This window comes from Pyrus communis, chromosome 16 (genome assembly GCF_041283825.1).
Source record: "Pyrus communis isolate YQ-2024b chromosome 16, ASM4128382v1, whole genome shotgun sequence".
NCBI lineage: Eukaryota > Viridiplantae > Streptophyta > Magnoliopsida > Rosales > Rosaceae > Pyrus > Pyrus communis.
The window spans coordinates 25,920,291-25,937,159 of record NC_142580.1 but is presented as its reverse complement, the minus strand read 5'-3'; the positions used below and the strand labels follow the sequence as shown (position 1 = coordinate 25,937,159).

The 16,869-nt window shown below is 37.3% G+C and overlaps 1 protein-coding gene and 1 pseudogene across 1 annotated transcript; one reads left to right on the top strand and one right to left on the bottom strand.

Annotated features, from left to right (window-relative positions):
- The first annotated feature begins 6,012 nt into the window (after positions 1 to 6,012).
- On the top strand, positions 6,013 to 8,126 carry LOC148690191 (uncharacterized; annotated as a pseudogene).
- Positions 8,127 to 9,945: 1,819 nt separating this feature from the next.
- On the bottom strand, positions 9,946 to 13,220 carry LOC137730625 (putative receptor-like serine/threonine-protein kinase At5g57670). Its single transcript, XM_068469604.2, has 10 exons — positions 12,992 to 13,220; positions 12,752 to 12,870; positions 12,510 to 12,628; positions 12,290 to 12,408; positions 11,810 to 12,214; positions 11,414 to 11,668; positions 11,147 to 11,304; positions 10,845 to 11,060; positions 10,533 to 10,682; positions 9,946 to 10,454 (listed from the first exon to the last, which is right to left on the bottom strand). Exons 1-10 carry the CDS (start codon positions 13,134 to 13,136, stop codon positions 10,311 to 10,313), a joined length of 1,830 nt encoding a protein of 609 aa, XP_068325705.2. The 5' UTR covers positions 13,137 to 13,220; the 3' UTR covers positions 9,946 to 10,310.
- Between the last annotated feature and the right edge of the window lie 3,649 nt (positions 13,221 to 16,869).

Here is a 16,869-nt window from a genome sequence, read left to right as displayed (position 1 = left end):
AACTCATATTAGTCATGCCTTTATACGCATATCTAATGCAACTTTTAGACTTAAAGATGTCTTACTTGTACCTGTGGCTTCTCATAATCTGTTATATGTGTACAAATTTGTCCATGATAATTGGTGTTCTCTAACTTTTGAGCTTTTTGGATTCTATATCAAGGATCTAAGAACTGGGAAGATGCTTTTCCAGGGACCCAGTGAAGGTGGTCTTTATCCATTCTACTGGACAACTTCCAATGGATCTTCAGGAATAACAGTGCCTTTTCGTGCATTGATGGTTGCAAAGGTAGATATTCATATCTGGCGTAGAAGGTTTGGACACCCTTTTAGTGCAGTTTTACATAATCACCATTTACTTGTAATTGGTTCAGTAAATAAATTGCCAGTTTGTGTAGCTTGTCATATGGGCAAAGCCTCTAAGCTTCCATTCTATGTGTTGCCTTGTAACTCAGTCAAACCATTTCATTTGGTTCATGTCGATGTATGGGAACCTTCTCCTACCTCCTCTTGTACTGGTTACAAATACTACTTAATAATAGTGGATGATTTCACAAAATACAGTTGGTTATATCCTTTGTATCTTAAATCTGATGTTGCTTCAGTACTTTAAACTTTCATTCTGAAAGTTAAAACACTGTTTGCATCTAAAGTTCAATGTCTAAGATTAGATTCAGGGGTTGAGTTTTTAAGCAAAGCACTCCAGAGTTTCTTTAATGATCAAGGCATTACACATCAGTTGAGTTGTCCTCACACACATAAACAAAATGGGTGTGCTGAGAGGAAACATCGCCATATTGTTGAAACGGATAGAACCTTACTTTCTTAGAGTGGTTTACCTCCCAAATTTTGGGTTAAAGCTTTTCAAACAACCATTTATCTTATTAATATGATGCCTTCACAGACTTCATCCTTGAGTCTATGGGAAAAATTGTTTCAAGTTTCCCTAAAGTATCACACATTGAAGCCTTTTGGTTGTGCCTATTATCCATGGCTTAAGCCTTACTCCAATCACAAGTTAAAACCAAAGAGTAAGTTATGCATTTTTTTGGAATGTAGCTTAAATCATAGTGGTTATAGGTGTTATGATTGTATCACAGAGAAGCTTTATATCTCAAGGTATGTTGTGTTTAATGAGAGTGTCTTTCCTTATCTTCATCATAGTTTCTTAGTTTCTCAGTTTCTACACCTCCTGCAATGTCCAACTTCACTCTTGCAGCTTCTCCTATTTTAGTAACTATACATGTGCCATTTACTTCTCCACTTGTAGTCTCTCATGCTCATGAATCTGCTAGTGCTACTATCTCTTCTGACCCATCAATGTCTAACACTACATCTACTACTTCCCCATCTGCACCATCATTACATGTCATTGATTGAATTGTTGAGGCACCTCACAACACTCGTCCCATGATTACTAAAGCTAAATATGGTATTCACAAACCCAAAGTCTTCACAACCATGAAGCATTCTCTTCCTTCTTCAGTTAATCCCCTCACCAAGATACCATCAACACCAACTACTTACCTATACGCTTCTAAACATGCTCCTTTGATGATAGTAATGCAAGCTGAATTTTAGGCCCTTCAATCCACATGGACATGGGATTTGGTACCTCATCATCCATCTTATAATCTTGTAGGTTGTAAATGGGTCTTTAGAGTGAAACACAAGGCTAATGGGTCTATAGAAAGGTATAAAGCATGTCTAGTTACTAAAGGCTTCCATCAACAAGAAGGCTTGGATTTTTCAGAAACCTTTAGTCCTGTGGCTAAACCATCAACCATAAGAATTCTTCTCGCTATTGTAGTTCATTATAATTGGTTTGTACATCAACTAGATGTTAGTAATGCATTTCTTCATGGTCATTTAAAAATATGGTGCAGCCTCCTGGTTTTGTTGATGCTTGAAAGCCTACCCATGTTTGCAAGCTCAAGAAATCTCTCTATGGTCTTAAATAGGCTCTTAGAGCTTGTTATAAAGCCTTTTATAAAGCCATTCTTTCCTTGGGTTTCTTTCCATCTTCTTCAGATACTAGCCTATTCACCAAGAAAGACACAACTATCACCTTCCTCTTGGTTTATGTTGATGATATAATCATCACAGGCAGCTCATCTTTAGTATGCCATACCATTATTTCTCAACTACAAGCTATGTTTCTTGTTAAAGATCTTGGTGATAATTCATTATTTTTTGGGAATTGAAGTGCAAAGGTCCTCCAAAGGCTTATTTCTTCATCAATCTAAGTATGCTTTAGATTTGCTCAAGAAAACTGATATGTTAGGTGTTAAACCATGCAACATTCTAGTTAGCTCTTCTAAACTAGATCACTATGGTACCCTATTTCCAGATCCCACTTCTTACAGGTCCATTGTTTGTCCATTGCAGTACCTTAACTGGACTCAACCTGATCTAGCTTTTGCAGTGAATCAAGGCTGTCAACATATGCATGCTCCAAGAACAATACATTTGCAAGTTGTAAAGACTATCTTACGATATCTCAAAGGTACCATTGACTCAAGACTATGGTTTACAAAAGGTGCTCAACATCTCACAGCTTGGTCTAATGCTGATTGGGCTAGCTGCCCTGTTGACAAATGCTTTACAAGTGGATATTGTGTCTTTTTGGGATCAAATTTGGTGTCTTAGAGTGCTAAGAAACAAAATACAGTGTCTCGGTCATCCACCGAGGCAGAATACAGGTCTCTTACTAACACTGCTGTAGAAATTACTTGGATTTGCAAGATTCTTTCTGATATTTCATTTCCTCTTCTCATAAAACCTGTCATCTTCTGTGATAACAAGAGTGCTATAAAACTAGCTTTCAATCCAATTTTCCATGCTTAGACAAAGCAAGTTGAGATTGATTATCATTTCATCTGATAGAAAGTTCTTTTGCGATAGATTGGTGTTCAACATGTTGGCACAATGTCACAGATTGCTGGTATTTTCACCAAGTCTCTTCCTGTTGATTGTTTTGCTTCCTTGGCTGACAAGCTTTCAGATTACTCCTCTACCTTTAGCTTGAAGGGGTGTGTTAGGAGTAATGAAGGCTCACAGTCTTATCAAGGGTGTGAAGCACCAGATTAGTTCCTTAGTCTATATGTTAGTTAAGGGAGTGCTAAGTCAGCATAATTAGTTAACTTTGGTGTTTATGTATAAATACTGATTGTACATAGAATCTTAATGTAATGGAAATACAGTTTCCCAATTTTCTCTCTTTTTTTTTTTTTTTTTTTCTTTCTCTCTCTCTCTAGAACTCTGATTTCTTACTCACTAAGATACTATTTTCTACAATGATGCCCTTCAACGCTTAGCAAAAAGGGCAGCGCTTTCCCTTCATTCATTTGTTGGGTTTGATAAAAGGATGGCATTTCTAGAGATACGGCAGACGACAAAACACACCAAGCATTTAAAGACTCATGCATGTGTGTATGCAGTAAAGAGATTCTCTCATTCTCAGGTCTTAAGAAGTAGGTGCCAATGAAGGCATTTTTTGTTTATCTATCTTTTCTTCTCAAACTGAAAAACTCAATGCATGCATAACTAACCAATTATATAGCGTAATTATTCTTGCAATAAACAATGTTTCACAATTTCTTTGACTCATTTCAACAAGACTAATAAAAAGCAATACCAGTCTTCAAGCTTAAAAGTCTACTGATACATGAGAACAATATATATTAACTTACCCTATCACCCGATACAAAAAATAAATAGAAGATTTAAAGTACAAAAAACTACCTCAACTATTGGCTTCACGACACTTTCATACCTCATCTTTTAAAATTGACAATGTCATACCTCATCTTTAGAATTTGGTCCAATGTTATACCTCCGTTAGCTTGTCTGTGAATTGGTTTGTTAAATGCTGACATGGCATGATCCGGGGCCCAGTTCCTTGCCTAGATGGATTCCACGTGGCACCACACCCAATGTTTTCCCGCCAAATGTCATCCAGCTAGATTCCTAATACACGTGTCTTTCTCACAAGACGACACGTGGCTATTCTATTAAAATTTAAATTTAAATGAAAATGAAAATTTAAAAAATTTAAAAAAAGTAAGGGAACGTTGTAAAGTGTGCCTATTGAATTGGTTTCCCTCCCCCCGATACCCAAATCTTGTCGATCTAATTCCCCATTCCCATTTCCAGAATATCAAGAACCCTAACCCTAGTTCTTGCGGCTCCAAATCTCGATCAAAAATTCAACGAAAAACCCAAATCATCTTGTCAACTCGCTTCCCTGACTTCGTTGGTGTTGGAAGGGGCTTTCATCTGGGTTCCATTGGCTTCGAAGGAAAATCAAAGGATTCGCCATAGGGTGGTACGTGCGCGAAGATCCTGACGAAACGACTCCTACCTATTGCAAGTTTTTTGTGCTTTTGATGATTCCAAATGTATAGTGGACTTAATTTTTGTTTATTCTTGTTTGAAAATGTGGGTTCATGCTTTGTGAATTCGAAATGGTACCTAAGGTGTTGGAATGGGTTGAATGTGGGTTTTGTTTATTCTTATTCTTGTTTGAAAAGGTGGATTTATGCTTTGTTAATTCGAAATGGTTCCTACGGTGTGTTGGAATGGGTTGAATGTGGGTTTTGTTTATTCTTTTAGCATTGTTTATTCTTGTTTGAAAAGGTGGTTTATGCTTTCTTAATTCGAAATGGTTACTGAGTTGTTGGATAATGGGTTGGTTGCTTTGTTGCTTTGTTTATTGTTGTGAAGATAAGGTGGTTGGATAGTGGGTTTGTTGCTTTGTTTATTCTTGTGAAGATAAGGTGGTTTGTTGCTTGGTTTGTTGTTGTTCGGAAATGGTTAATGTGCATTGCCTGTTTACATATAGTTGTGGTTTGTTGCAATTGCATATAGTTGCATATAAAATGTTGTGCATTGATTTTTGTTGTTGGCTTTTAAAATGAAATTAGTTACATATAGAATGTTGTGCATTAGTTGCATATAAAATGATTTGTTAGGTTAAAATGCAATTGCTTATGTTTGTTGTTAGCTTTTAATTAGGGTTTGTTTTTGTGAATTTCAGTTTTTACAGAACTGTTCTCTATTGAATTGCATCATGGTGGGGAGATAAGTTATGACATGTACGTTGGGGGAAAAGTGACATATATAGATAACTGTGATAAAGACCTTATGTCACTGTCAGTTATAGATGATATGGTGGAGGTAGTTGGATACATTGAGCGGTTCATGAACTATTATTTCAAGATTCCCATTATGGACCTTTCCAATGGTTTGAAGCAGATTCAATGTGATTCCGATGTTCAGTCCATGTGCAATTTTGTTCCAAAAGATAACGTGATTGAGATGTACATCGAAGAATTGACGACAGAAGAAGCCATAACCCAAGAGCAACAGTTTTTGAAGTCCATAGAAGTGACAGGTCCAAGTAAAGTGGTTATTGAAGAGATAAGTAGTTCAAAAGAGGATGTTGGGCCAACAGCACTTAAACCAATAAGATATAAGGGCTTGCTAGCTATTGAAGGGCCAGAAGTGGATGATTGTTGCACATCTCAAGTAGTGCAAACATGTGTGACTGAGGTAAGAGAGATAAATGCCGAAGAAAGGAATGGTCAGAAAGAGAAAAATTGTGAAGGGCCAGAGAAGAGTAAGGGGTTATTTATGGCTGAGGTAGGCGAGGGGGATGTAGGAGAGGGGGATATTGAAGTATTCTTTGATGTACCTATTAGTTTGGAGGGGAATGTTGAAGAAGAGAATGAAGAAGCTACTGAAGAAGATGATAGTGACTTTGAAGAGAGTGAATATGGGAGTAATGCTGATAACCCAGTATTTTCCAAGTTTGATGAAAGGGATTCTGAGCAAAGAAGTGCAAGGCAATTTGAGCAAAGCCGGGAAAGAGAAGAAGAGCAAATGGAAGAAGAAATTGATACTGCAAATGTGGAACAAAATGTGGTTGATGATCCAGACTATAACTCTGATGCTCTTGAGAGTGTACACTCTTCGGATGATGAAGGAGGCAAAAAACATAAGCGATTTCCAGAGTTCAATGAGAAAACTGATATGAAGGATCCCACTCTTACACTCGGGCTTGTTTTCAAGGCTCATGTCCAATTCAAGCGAGCTGTCATCATGTACTCCCTAGTGAATGGATATGTCGAAATCTATTTTCCTAGGAATGAGAAATTGAAAGTCGTAGCAAAGTATGCAAAAGGGTGCCCTTGGAAGTGTTGTGCTGGAAAAATGTATAGTTCGAACAGCATACAGATTAAGACCATACTTGATGAACATACATGTGGGAGAACTTGGGTAAACAAGAACATGAAGTCCCCTTTGCTAACTGATTTGTACATGGAGAGGATAAAACTGAATCCCACATGGCCTGTGGATTCCTTTTTGGCAATTGTCAAATCAGAATGGAATCATGGTTGTACAAAGAGGAAAGCTTACAGGGCTTTAGATAGGGCTTTAAAGATCATTGAGGGAAAACATGCAGAGCAGTACACAAAGTTGTGGGACTTTGCTAAGGAAGTGAAGAAGACTAACCCTGGGAGCACAGTGAAGGTGAAGTTGGATAGGGGGAGGTTCCAAAGGATATATGTGTGCTTGGGGGCTTGTAAAGAGGGATTTAAGTCAGGGTGTAGACCATTGATAGGATTAGATGGGTGTCGTTTAAAGAGTGTATATGGAGGTCAGCTACTTTGTGCTGTTGGCATTAACCCAAATGATGAAACATGGGTTATAGCGTATGCAGTTGTAGAAATGGAGAATAAGTCCAGTTGGATTTGGTTCTTAGAGTTATTAGTCGTTGATGTTGGGATTGTCAATCAAGGGGGATGGACATTTATCAGTGATCAGCAAAAGGGGTTAATTCCGGCCTTTAAAAAAGTCATCCCTAATTCCCACCACAGATTTTGTATGAGACATCTCTATACCAACTTTAGAAATTTGTTCAAAGGGAAAACATTGAAGGATGCTTCGTGGTCAGTAGCCAAAACAACAACAGTTCCCTACTTCAAAAAAGCAATGGAGGATCTGAAGAAGCTCGATGAAAAGGCCTACGATTGGTTGGTGAAGTTGCCTGCACATCATTGGAGCAAGTCCTATTTTGAAACACATCCCAAGTATGACATGTTGCTGAACAATCTCTGTGAAAGTTTCAATGCTGTCATACTTATACCGAGACAAAAACCTATTGTCGCCATGTTGCTCCTTATTCATACACTTTTGATGAAGAGAATTCAGATGAGAAGGGATATAATGGCGAACAAAGTTGGAGATCTCTGTCCTAAAATCAAGAAAAAGTTGGAGGAAGCCAAAATTTAGATTGGTAGGTGCATTGCACAATGGTCAGGCGACTCTAAATTTCAAGTTGATGCTGGAAGGGGGGAGCAATATGTGGTTGACATGGTTGAGAAGACATGCTCTTGCAGAAAGTATGCCTTGACAGGAATCCCATGCAACCATGCAATATCGGCCATAAATTTCAAGAGGGAAAAACCGGAGGACTATGTCGATGCTTATTATTCGAAGGCGCGGTACTTGGAGCTATATTCTCATTTAGTAATGCCGATGAATGAGATGTCTATGTGGGAAGAAATTGATAAACCACCGATATTGCCTCCTATATATACAAGGCAACCTGGAAGGCTGAGGAAGAAGAGAAACAAGGAAGCTGCTGAGAAGGACAATGAAGGTGAACAAACTCCCACAAACCTAACCAATAATCCTCAAGGTCCTCCTCAACCACTTAAGCTAGGAAGGAAAGGCCAAGGCACTTTGAAATGTAACATATGCAAAAAGGAAGGTCATAATGCAAGAACCAATCATAGACATCTTCCTCCAAGGGACAAACAGGTAACATTTTCTACTTTATATGGTTTTTTAAATCCCTTAACATCATATTACACTTTTAATCCTTTAACATCCTTTTCTACTTTGTAGGCATCCACATTTGCTCAAGGACAAACTGCACCTAAAAAGAGGACAAGGAAAACAAAGGTAAAAACTTAACCATTTCCTTAGTTGTAAAACATTTGGATTTAGTTAAAAAGCTTGCTTGGTCTCTAAATGAACTTTGGATTTAGGCATCACAATCAGTAGCTGAATCACCTAGAAGCACCAAGCAGAGAAAGACCAAGCAATCCACTAACTGAATCATCCAAAGGCACCAAGCACAGAAATACCAACCAACCTAGCCACAACCACGTTTTTTGCATAGATGGTTGTTTTTTGTAAAGGAATTGTAAAGTTTGAATAGGTTTTATGCATCCAATAGGTCTTTTGTGAATTGAATGGATGATGTAGCAGGTTTTATGAATTCAGTAGGTTTTGTAATGTTGGTTGGAGATGCTAGATGAATTCTGTTAGTTTTTTGAACAGGTTTAACAATTTATGGATAATTAAGCAGGTTTTATGCTTAATTTGGTCTATTTCATATTTTTCTTGCAAATGATGAGTAGTTTGTGCTTGAATACACTTGTTTTGTCGTTGTTGTGGTTATATCATTATTTTTGGGTGAGATTTTTCAAATTTGAGGTCAAGGATGATATAATATGTGCTTAAGGATGATAATAATCTGTGCTTAAAATGGTATATCATAGGTTTTGTTTTTTGCGGGAAAATTCAAAATTCAAATTACCAAAAAAAAAAACCAAATATATTTTCTGACGTGGATGTCATTTGGCGGGAAAATATTGGGTGTGGTGCCACGTGGAATCCATCTGGGCGAGGAACTGGGCCCCGAATCATGTCATGTCAGCATTTAATAGACCAATTCACGGACAAGCTAATGGAGATATAACATTGGACTAAATTCTAAAGATGAGGTATGACATTATCAATTTTAAAAGATGAGGTATGAAAGTGTCGTGACGCTAATAGTTGAGGTATTTTTTGTACTTTACCCAAGATTTAAGTTCGAATTGCCAACACAAAAATATATCAGTTTGATCTGAAGGGTTCTGGTTCATTGTACCTTAATTGTCGTTTCGTTTATGCTAAGAAGAACTTTAGCCCGGCATAAATTGGAAAGAACTTCAAGTACATTGCTAGAGCCATTTACTTCAGGCTTCAGAAGAATAACAGCTTCTTCTAAGAATTCTAATTTTTCCGATATTTTGGCTTTCCATCAAATTCCACTTCCAACTCAAATATTTAAGACAAGTTTACGTTCTCCTACTATGCCCATGGTTGATCGGTACTTGTCTCCCAAGATACAACGACCACGTCCTTATAATAGTAGCACTCCAAATCATAAGGCTCCATGAACCACGATTGTATTGAAAACTCTCATATGGACTGAGACTCTAATATTTAATGCACTATATGTATGTATGAAAAAAAGTTATCTTTATATTTATAGGGGGCTTTCCTATTTATAGAATTTGAGATACCTCTTTGAAAAACATGTGATCATTCATGAAGAGTCAAAGTTACAATTCTTTATTAGAAATGACAGATATTCCACCAAAAGGCATCACTTCTAATTTCTATTAAATTATTTAATTATTTAATTTAATATAATAATAATATTATTATTATTAAATTTTCCAACAAAATTTTCCCAGAAACAGAAGCAAACGAAGAGAATTCCGGGAAAATTTCAGGAAACCAGAGTAGCTAAAAGAATCATAGTCAAAACTTGGAATACATGCATGTGCAGCTGCATGTTATAAATCGACTTTTCTTGTCTCTGGCAGACGAGGTGGAAGAAGACAAAAGACTTGGCATCACCTTACAGCTTTAGAAGCAAAAGGAGGTACAACCTTCTCTGTTTCATTTCTCTGAAATTTTAGTTCCTAGACCGATACTGTGAATACCAAGGAGTAAATAGTTGTTATTTGCTCCCATGGTCATCGGTAAATTCATTTGGTTGTGCTTTGCTAGAATTTCATTGAATTTGAAGGTCAAATTGTTTAAAGGAAATTGCGTTACGTTCTTTATTTCTGTTGATATGGACTTTTGAATGCTCTGTATTTTCTTAGGTAAAGATAATCTTACCTCTCAATTCATAGTTGTGGCAAAAATTACATAATTGTAATACTTGAAGTTCCTCCTATAAAGTAACATTGGATTTAACTGCAGATATTCTTCAGTTGTAGCATGTAGATGTAGTCCAATACTTTGGGGATTCTTCGGTACAACCGGGGGTATGTCTCCCTATTAGTATCTCTCGCATCACATTCCATGGTGATTCTCTCCGACACTTGAGTTAAAAGGAACAATCCAACTTCTTATCTCTTACTCTATCAATTGTATCTCGTGTTCTCGTGTCACTAGTAATTAAACCTAAAATCATGGTGCAGAAAATAAATAAATAAAAATCAAGGATCTAATAATCATAAGTATTTCTCCAAATCAATATCTACTGGAACTTCGTATCCATAAACCATCGAATAATCATCCAACTCATCCGATGAAAACTTAGGAATCCAGCTCCTTGCAACTTCAGAGTGGTGGCCATTGGTCAGAAGCTCTAACACCTAAAAGCAAAGAGAAAATCAAATATATAAAGCAGTCTCAATTCGTGCATGGAGGAATGTATTGTATTCGGAATTTACCTCACTCATTGCGGGACGCCATACTGAGGATTGTCTCACACAATTGGAAGCTGTAAGCACTACTCTCTGCAGTTGTTCTGCATCATATTTTCCTTCCAGTTTTGGATCAGCTAGTTTGGCTATGTCCCCTGATTCCATAAGAGGCTTTGCCTGCGCATGATATATGTCAACCATTACGTTCCTAAAAAGCCGGAATGGTAAACGTGAAGAATTTTCAGTTTGTCTAATCCAATAAATTTACTGATATGTACGTGTCTTTGCACATGCGGTGTGCGTTTGCATGTTATATATATAGAAGTAACAAATTCTTACCCATACGAGAAGGTTTAGTTTTGATGAATCCACAGGCTTTCTTCCAGTTACAATTTCCATAAGAAGAACCCCAAATGCAAAAACATCAATTTTTTCATCGACAATTCCGTTCATGAAGTACTCTGGTGCTAAGTACCCAAATGTACCCTCAATTGGAAGCATAGCATGGTGAGTCCATTTGTTAGGAAGCCACTTTGCTAGTCCGAAATCTGTAATCTACAGAGAGGGAAATTCATATCTAAATTAAACAAATCAATGGCGACCAATTACGTTATACTGAAAAAGGATGTTTGCTTGTTCACCTTCGGCTCATAATCTGGTCCCAGAAGGACATTTGAGGCTTTTATGTCCCGATGGATTATTCGATGCTTGCAACATTTATGTAGATAGTGCAGACCTCTTGCAACTCCAATGGCAATCTTGTATCTAATAGGCCACGAAAGCGACTCGCAGGATTTACCTGAAAATTGTCTCAAGTAATAATTCAAGTTGTTCTAGCAGGCATAATTAATGTCCATAATTCAACAGGTCATGAATAACTCCTGAGGCAGTAAGTAAATCTTTGTTACCATGCAAAGCAGATGACAAATTTCCTTTTGGAGAGAAATCGAAAATCAGGTAGAGTCCGTTTTCAATGCAGCAACCAACTAAGTTAGCAGTATTAGGATGGCTGACATGTAAAATTACACCCAATTCCATGAGGAACTCTTTTTCCTTGTTAGCATCCTTGCTGTCCTTGGCCAACATCTTAACCGCAATGCGTCTTCCATCAGAAAGATCGCCCTTATATACTTCTGAATACCCACCTCGACCTACTATATTATCTGAAACGCAGAGGAAACAAATTGCATGAGAATTCCAAGTAAGCCGGAAACCACAGTGCTACAAGATAGGATGGCAAAACCCCACAGTTTTCAACATTTTCAAATAACTATTTTCAGTACTAATTGTACTGACACTTTTACCTGGTTGGAAGTTGTTTGTGGAATTCATGATCTCCTTGTAGCTGAAGCACTTCAATGAAGGTAGCTGCAGTTCGTTCTTGGATAACCTTCCATTTCGTTTTCTGAATGGTGAACCTAAAAATGAAGTGATGATTCTGCAAGGTGACAGTCGTTGTTTTCTTAGGTTGGCTTGGTTTTTGAAATTGGGAGGAGCAAGAGAGGGGGATGCTGTAATGGTCGAGTCTGCATAGCTACAGGTATCATCTTCTGTGCTCTGAGATTCAGCTTCAAATTCATGTAAAACAGTTCCTGGTGAAGGGTTTTTGTTCCCTGTTTCTTGGACAGTTTGCTTTTCAGAAAAGGATGTAGTTCTGCTACTGTGCATGATATCTTGCAACGACGTTCTTGAACTTGATTGAAGGATTTCTAATATTAATTAGAGACAGATTAGAATACAATCCAGAGGAGTTGCCACACCTCAAACATTTTGAAACTAGCTACCTTTAGAGTTTGCAGATTCTGAATCTGAATTTTGTTGAGGTTGCCTTAATTTCCCAAGTAAAACCAGTGTGCAATTAGCCGGGGCATGCTTGAAGCAATATTTTGTGATGGATGGAGTTCTAATTCAGTGAGGAAGATATGTCAATGATCATGTGATCAATATCAATTATACTATTGAAGAAAATTGGAAGAAAAAAAAAAAGAGTAGGAAAATTTTCACCTTTTGGATTGGTTTCTTGAGCCACCAAGAAGAAGATAGTCAGCTGAAAGTGATTTTGCTTCCTCAATGAGGCCTCTTCCAACACTTGAGCTAAAAACCACTCTTGCTTCTAAATTGACCTGAAAATTAATGTCATGCATATGAGCCTTATTATAACTTCAAAACAAGGTTACCGATACTGAGAACATTTTACAATTTCCAAAAGAAGACGACAATATTTCACATCCTTATGCTCAGGTCACCTGCTTGGATTGGCAACTCCTGGCAAATTCTCCAAGCACAGATATAACATTGGCTTTTGCTCGACGAAGCTGCGATTGATTTTTAGTTGCTAATTCGTGCTTTTTCCTCTCCTCGCCAACTGAAAAATAGATAACCATATGTAAGACCTACAAATACAGATAACTTGAGTAGTTGACCATGCTACTATTTTGTTAAAGTGATAAACAAAAATATTTGTAAATTGATACAAACCAACCGACCAAGAACATGGATGGCAACAATGTTGTCATTTGGAAGAGCAAGAACTCTGATGGGCCATGAGAGCAATTCCCGGCTGTCATTTGCATCGGAAGATATGCCTACGAGTATTTTAGACGGGGCTGAAGGCCGCATTCTGTTTGTCATGAATTAGGTAACTAAGAGGTTGTGGATGCGCACTACTTGATGGCTATAATGTGCAGGAGTACTTTCTTTTAGTTATTTGATCTTGTTGTTCTCGTTGAACGAATTAAGATTATATATACGAAGAGGACTAACATCATGATTAAGTCAGTTGGCGACGTGTGAGGACCCCTTATAGTTCTCATTCCATTAGTCTTGTTTAACAAGCATGAAAAACTCTTTTTAGAATGCCAATTTTAGGACAACTGTTCACTCTCTCACTCACTCTCTCTCTCTCTCTCTCTCTCTCTCTCTCTCTCTCTCTAGCTACAATTAAGTGTTATGGTTGGGTGCTTTGGGGTATAAGCAAAGTTGGTGGGCACGTATTTGATTTGTCTTATTTTGTAAGCCAACGGAAGAGACTCTTCTGAAGTCTGAAATGTGGTGAAAAGAAGGAAAAAGTGCTACTTTGTTGGATTTGGTAGGAGGGGGGCTGCAAAATATGTGCCACTTCAAAAAGAGCCCCTCACCTTATCATGATTCATGAATGAAACGTTGATAGGACACTACGGCTTCTTATTCATCGTCGGATGAGAGATCGAGAGCGAGAGGAAAACTATAAGCTACACAAGTTAATAAAAAAGAAGCCACTTAGTATTACGGTTGAGTAGTATTCCTTTTTACTTGTAAGTAAGAAGTCTTAAATTCGATTCTCGTTAAAGATGAATTTAAACGACATTATTACTAACGCTAAACCTACCCATGCCCTGTAGTATAAATAATATCATTTGTTTATAAAAATAAAAATAAAAAAGGATTATATAGTTATATCCCATATGTTTTTTTATTGGCATTGGGCATCCAAGGGCACATGTGAAGGTCAAACTTCAATTTAACATATATGAAGACAAAGTTTTCAAAATATGTGTTGCCATTCAGTCTAACAGATAAATAACGGCTCTAGTACCATATTAGCACATAAGATGTTTCATTTTAGTTCAATTAAAATTTATAATATTACGAATACATCAAGTATATTTGTCTTAATTATAAGAACTTGATGAAACTTTCCTAGTACACTTTTGCACTCAAACCCTAAAAGAATTACAATTTAAAGATTACATTGGCAGCCCTTTTCTCAAACTTTTGATAATTTTAAATAGATCAACCCGAATTCACACAAATCATAGCAGTTTCCACAATTCAATTCTGCAGATTCGAACTCTGTATGGCAGTTTCTAATTTATTGGGTGGAGTACAAAACCCGAGAACTAAATCCTAAGCTCCACCACAATGCAATAAACATACGCTTTGTGACCAAAGACGTGACTTGAGCTTTTAGTCTTTCAGCTCTTTACGGGCACTAGTATAATTTGGTCAATTACAAAGACCTAAAAACCACGAGCTTGCCTTCCGATAATTAAATAGAACTCCTGCACTAATCCCAATACCAAAATTGACTCATAATATTCCTAATTACTAAAGATCGATTTTAGTAAATACACCCATAACAAACTATGAAAACCTTTCTTTCTCCCTCCCAAAACCAAGCCATAAGTATTCAGCAATCTCATCTGTCGCCCCTTTGCTCCAGTTTGGAGTCGGCGGCAGCTACTTCCCACCCTCCTTCTAGCTTTTCTCCCCCCCTCTTAATTACCCTCTGCCAACCCCTCCACACTTCATATTCCCTCGACTCCCTCCCCCTTCCCCACGCCGCCCCCTACTTTCTCTTAGCTTTCTACAACACCTCCTTCTGCTCCCCTAATATCTCCCACCATTTTGTGAGGAGCCTTGTCCATGTATTTGAGCATTTACCAAGATTCGAGCCATGCTTTTGCCAAGGTCTCTTCCTTGATTTAGGGCTAAATTTACTTGGTCATTGGAGTTATGTACTCAATTGGCACCCTCTGTATGCGTTTGCAAAGTTTAAGGAAATAACATTATCGTTTTTTTTTTTTTTTTTTTTTTTTTTTTCAAAGTAAAGAGGATCAGTTTTAGTAATGTTAACCTAAATTCTATTTAGAATATTAGCATACAACTCAAATCATTTGACAATAGAACAATTTTTAGGAGGCAAAATTTTGCCCTATCTAAGAACATATGAGAATATTTGAGTGTACAAGCATACATATAACGCTTTAAGGTATGCTCTCAAAACAATTCAATAAACCCATGACTTTCAAAGCCTAGTGAATGATGAACAACAGGACTCTTTAACAAATTAAAGAGGAGAGAGTTTGAGTTTCATTATCTCATCCTTGTTTACACAAGGGATCACCCAAGTGGAGGGCCTTCAAGTCACTTCCTTACTCTTTGGATTGTTCCTTATGTTTTGTGTTCATCTCTCCTTCGATGGTTGCTTCTTTACTTCTCCTTTGCTCCTTGAGGATATGAGGACAGGATCTCCAAAAGTTTGCAAGATTGCAAACCTCTAAGTCTCCACACCAAGGATGATGGTGTGAAGATGAAATGAATTACTAGGGAGAAGAAAGATTGCTAGCTATTTCTCCCTAGAGTGGCCAACCTCTTTGGAAGACAAAGAGAGAAAATGTTTGCTCTTTTGCCTCAAAGAAAACCCTAGAGAGGGAATGGCTATAAAGATACTTTTATACCACCTTACAAAAACTTGCAATTAAGCCAATTTCACCCTCTCTCTAGCATGGCTGGTTTTGGCTTTGTATGGGCTAATTTCTCATTTAGTTTTAGTTGTCATACAACTTAAATTCAATAGGCCTTGTGGACTAAAAAGCCCTTTTGGGCGCGTAACCTGAAACTAACTTAAAAAGTCAATACAAACCTTTCGTATGATTAATTAACTAATTAATTAATTCTTGACTATGCCCAATTAGACCATTTAATTGTTTATCCATCTCGTTTATATTTCTTCACGTTCATCCTTACTCGGTTTATGTATGATCCATTAGGTTCCAATTAGTGAAGCAATGGGCGATTGTTACTTTTACTGGTCGATTGTGAATTGAAACCACATTTCAATTCTTTGTTTGATGAAGATTAGTGTTTGCTAATCTTTAGGGCTTGCACAACCCATGAGTGGCACCTAGCAATATGTCATGGCTACCCAAGCTAAGTAAAAGTGGTTGGAGAACCTATCCAATTACAACTACAATGCAATACGGTCATTCTCTGATACAATACTCTTAATCACATTGTTTAACTGATAGTTTGTTTCATGTTTGCAATCCAGTGTGATACTTCTCTATATGATTCAATTGAATATGATTTGGAACATTCTTCCTAAGTCATATCCATTTGCTTTGGCCAAAGACTCTCGAATCATATCTCAAAGTATTCTCCTTCCACCATGGAAGGTTAGAGATCCCTTGTTGTGCATTTGCATACCTACATGACTAGATAACTTGACCCCAAGAATGCCGTGAACATTCTCAATGGAATTCCTTTGACTTTGACATAGTCAAAGATCAAGGACCTAACTATTAGACAACTATGATGCCTCAGGTCAAAGGACTTCGTTGTATATTGTAACTTATGAGGTCTTTACATGACATGCATTTTAGAACTCTCTTTTGATTGTTGTTTAGTGTATTCGATTACCCTTTCGTGCAACTATGTGTTTGTCTTAGTGTCCAACACTAAATGACTTGAGACTAGTCATACTCACACTTGAGTCAACATAACACATGTTAATCTAAGCGGATTGTCAATGCTCAATTGACAATCCTATGGCTAGGAACGTTTTAGGAATGAGCATAAGAGAAATGTCTTGTTAATCTAAACT

What these genes read in the sequence shown, in the direction of transcription:
- LOC137730625 (XM_068469604.2), bottom strand. Translation starts at nt 13,136, where the DNA reads ATGACAAACAGAATGCGGCCTTCAGCCCCGTCTAAAATACTCGTAGGC. An exon ending in GGAGTTGCCAATCCAAGCAG is followed by an intron (nt 12,629 to 12,751) that starts GTGACCTGAGCA and finishes ATTAATTTTCAG; the next exon opens with GTCAATTTAGAAGCAAGAGT. An exon ending in TCAAGAAACCAATCCAAAAG is followed by an intron (nt 12,409 to 12,509) that starts GTGAAAATTTTC and finishes TCACTGAATTAG; the next exon opens with AACTCCATCCATCACAAAAT.